This window comes from Glycine soja, chromosome 4 (assembly GCF_004193775.1).
Source record: "Glycine soja cultivar W05 chromosome 4, ASM419377v2, whole genome shotgun sequence".
Taxonomy (NCBI): domain Eukaryota; kingdom Viridiplantae; phylum Streptophyta; class Magnoliopsida; order Fabales; family Fabaceae; genus Glycine; species Glycine soja.
This window is the reverse complement of record NC_041005.1, coordinates 43,714,201-43,717,247: the sequence shown is the minus strand read 5'-3', so window position 1 is coordinate 43,717,247 and position 3,047 is coordinate 43,714,201. Positions and strand designations below refer to the sequence as shown.

Here is a 3,047-nt window from a genome sequence, read left to right as displayed (position 1 = left end):
AACACACCCTTCGTATGCTTTTCATTGTCTGGATAGTCTTCTTTTGCTTTTTATATGTTCAACTTCCACATTTTTGTGTTTTTGTCTTTATCTCATATATTATGGTGTTCTCTAAAAGGGTATAAATTACTATATTTAATTTCAGAACATTTTTGTCTTTATCTTTCAACTTCAACATTACTCGGTAGAAATTACAATATCAACCATATGTTCATTAAATGCATAACATTGACCTATACACAACACATCCTTTATTATTACATTAATTGACCTACTTCTTATGTGTTTATGTTTTACTAATCATCCTCTAGGTATGTTTCGCCCCCTGAAGCATGTTGGAAGATTTTTGCGTTCCCTATGCATGGACGTGCACCAACAGTTGAGCGTCTCTATTTCCACCTGGAAAATCAACAGCCAGTTTAGTGGACAGACAACCAACAAATTGGGATAGTACTATCTAAAAGTACCATCGAAGAATCAATGTTTACAGTTTGGATGCATTCAAATAAAATATACCATGACGAAAGGGATCTTACTTATCCTGAATATGTGTCCAAATTCGTTTATGTTGCACACAAGAGATGCTGGCAGCCAAGAAAACAAGGAAATACAATAAGGAGGCTGATATGGGTACCCCCTTCAACTGGAGAGTTGTTTTACATGAGGATGATGCTTTCCTCTGCTAAAGGCTCACAATCTTACAAAGATATCAGAACAGTAGACAATGTTGTCTACCATACTTTTAGAGAAGCATGCTTTGCAAAAGGTTTCCTAGGAAGTGATCAAGAATTTGTTGGTGTTTTGCAAAAGGCTAACACGTGGGGAACTCCACACTTCCTTCGAAAGTTATTTGTCAACCTGCTATTTATCAATACAATGGAGAGACCAGAATATGTGTGACAATAAACTTGGCGGTGGATGGCAGATGATATTGTATTTAATCATACAAGTCAAGGTAATTTCGTAAATCCTAAATAACTATATACCATTCATAGGAAACAATCTAACAATGTGATTATTTTACTATTCATAGGCATTCAACTCACTGACAAAGAAACAATGCATCTTTGTTTGACTCAAATTGAAAACATGCTACAAGCCAATAAGAATAGTCTACGAGATTTCCCTTCAATGCCATATCCTATAGGCTATGTTGCCAACCCACACCAAAATAAGCTCATCTACAATGAAATGGCTTATGACAAGGAAGTTTTGGCTGTCTAATTTAACAGATGTTATCACTCAATGACAGGTACGTACACCCCATTTCAGTTTTAACTCACAAAATATTCATTCCCAGCAATCCTTACTATTAATTATGATTTTTACATTACTAATTTCAGATGAGCAGACTTCTATTTTTGATAATATTATGCGTGTTGTTGCAAGTCAATTAAGGGGAGTTTATTTTCTCTATGGATATGGTGGGATTGGCAAGACATTTATGTGGAAAACTTTATCATCTGCTGTGTGCTCTAATGGAGGCATTGTTTTAACTGTTGCTTCCAATGGGATTGCTTCATTATTATTGCCTGGAGGTAGAACAACACATTCTAAGTTTGCCATACATGTGCCTGCAACACAGAATTCAACATGCAATATTCATCAGGGGAGTGACTTAGCTGAATTGTTGCAGAGGACAAAGTTAATAATTTGGGATGAAGCTCCAATGTGTCATAAATTTAGTTTTGAGGCACTTGACAAAAGCTTAAAAGACATGATGCACAATGACAGACCTTTTGGGGGTAAGGTTATTGTTTTTTGTGGTGATTTTTGACAAATATTACCTGTTGTGCCAAGAGGTAATCGCTCTGATATTGTCCATGCATCTCTAAATGCATCATACATTTGGGATCATTGTCAAATTCTAAAATTGACAAAAAATATGCGCTTGCAATCCAATCCTTCTAACCATAGCAGCACTCATGAACTCAAACAGTTTTCTGATTGGTTACTAGACATAGGTGATGGCAAACTTGGCCAACCTAACAATGTACATTGCGAAATCACCATCCCAGATGAGTTTCTTATAATGGTTTTTGAGGATCCTATCCAAGCAATTGTTGATGCAATGTATCCAGATTTATTACAAAACTACAACAATGCAGATTTCTTGCAAAAGAGAGCTATCCTAGCCTCTACAAAAGATGTTGTTGACAAAATAAATGACTATGTCCTGTCTTTGATTCCTGGTGACGAGAAAGAGTATTGTAGTGCTGATAGTGTTGACAAATCTGATGAACTACTCAATCCTGCTTTTGGAGTACTAACACCTGAGTTTCTTAACACCTTGAAAACATCAGGGATACCTAATCACAAGCTAAGAATCAAGATTGGTACTCCCATCATACTACTCCAAAATTTGGACCAGGCAGATGGTTTATGCAATGGAACTCGATTAATTGTCACCAAACTTGGAACCAATGTAGTTGAAGCAGAGGTAATAGCTGGACCCAATATAGGTCATAGGACATACATACCAAGAATGAATATGTCTCCTTCCGATTCTCCATGGCCATTCAAATTAATTAGAAGACAGCTTTCATTCATCGTTTCATTTGCAATGACTATAAACAAGTCTTAAGGACAGTCCTTGGCACATGTTCGATTGTATTTGCCAAACCCAGTATTTTGTCATGGCCAACTATATGTTGCACTTTCACGAGTGCAAAGTAAAAAAGGACTACGTATTCTTATTCATGATAAACAAGGCATTGCAAAAAATACTACCATTAATGTGGTATACAAAGAAGTATTTGCAAACTTATAAACAGGTATGCTTACCAAATTGTTATACTTACAAGTCCTACATCTTTTGTTGCTTTTTCTAAACATATGTCAACATTATTATCATACAAATAAACATCGTTATTGAACTTTGCACATGTGTTGGTAATATTGAAATAGGAGTATGAGCTCGGGCGTCGGCACGGGCAAAAGATTAGTTAGTGTTAGTTTTGATCTAAATTTTGAAATTAAATTAAAATGGTCCTAATTTTTTCACTTAATCCTTTTGTTGTCTCGGTCACTTGATTTAATCAAATCTC

At 35.6% G+C, this 3,047-nt stretch overlaps 1 protein-coding gene across 1 annotated transcript; it reads left to right on the top strand.

Moving 5' to 3' along the window:
* Positions 1–1,885: 1,885 nt before the first annotated feature.
* LOC114410843 lies at positions 1,886–2,584 on the top strand. Its single transcript, XM_028374761.1, has one exon. It carries the CDS (start codon positions 1,886–1,888, stop codon positions 2,582–2,584), a length of 699 nt encoding a protein of 232 aa, XP_028230562.1.
* The last annotated feature ends 463 nt before the right edge of the window (positions 2,585–3,047 follow it).

Excerpts from the sequence above, each read along its gene's own strand:
- LOC114410843 (XM_028374761.1), top strand. The coding sequence starts at position 1,886 with ATGCGCTTGCAATCCAATCCTTCTAACCATAGCAGCACTCATGAACTC.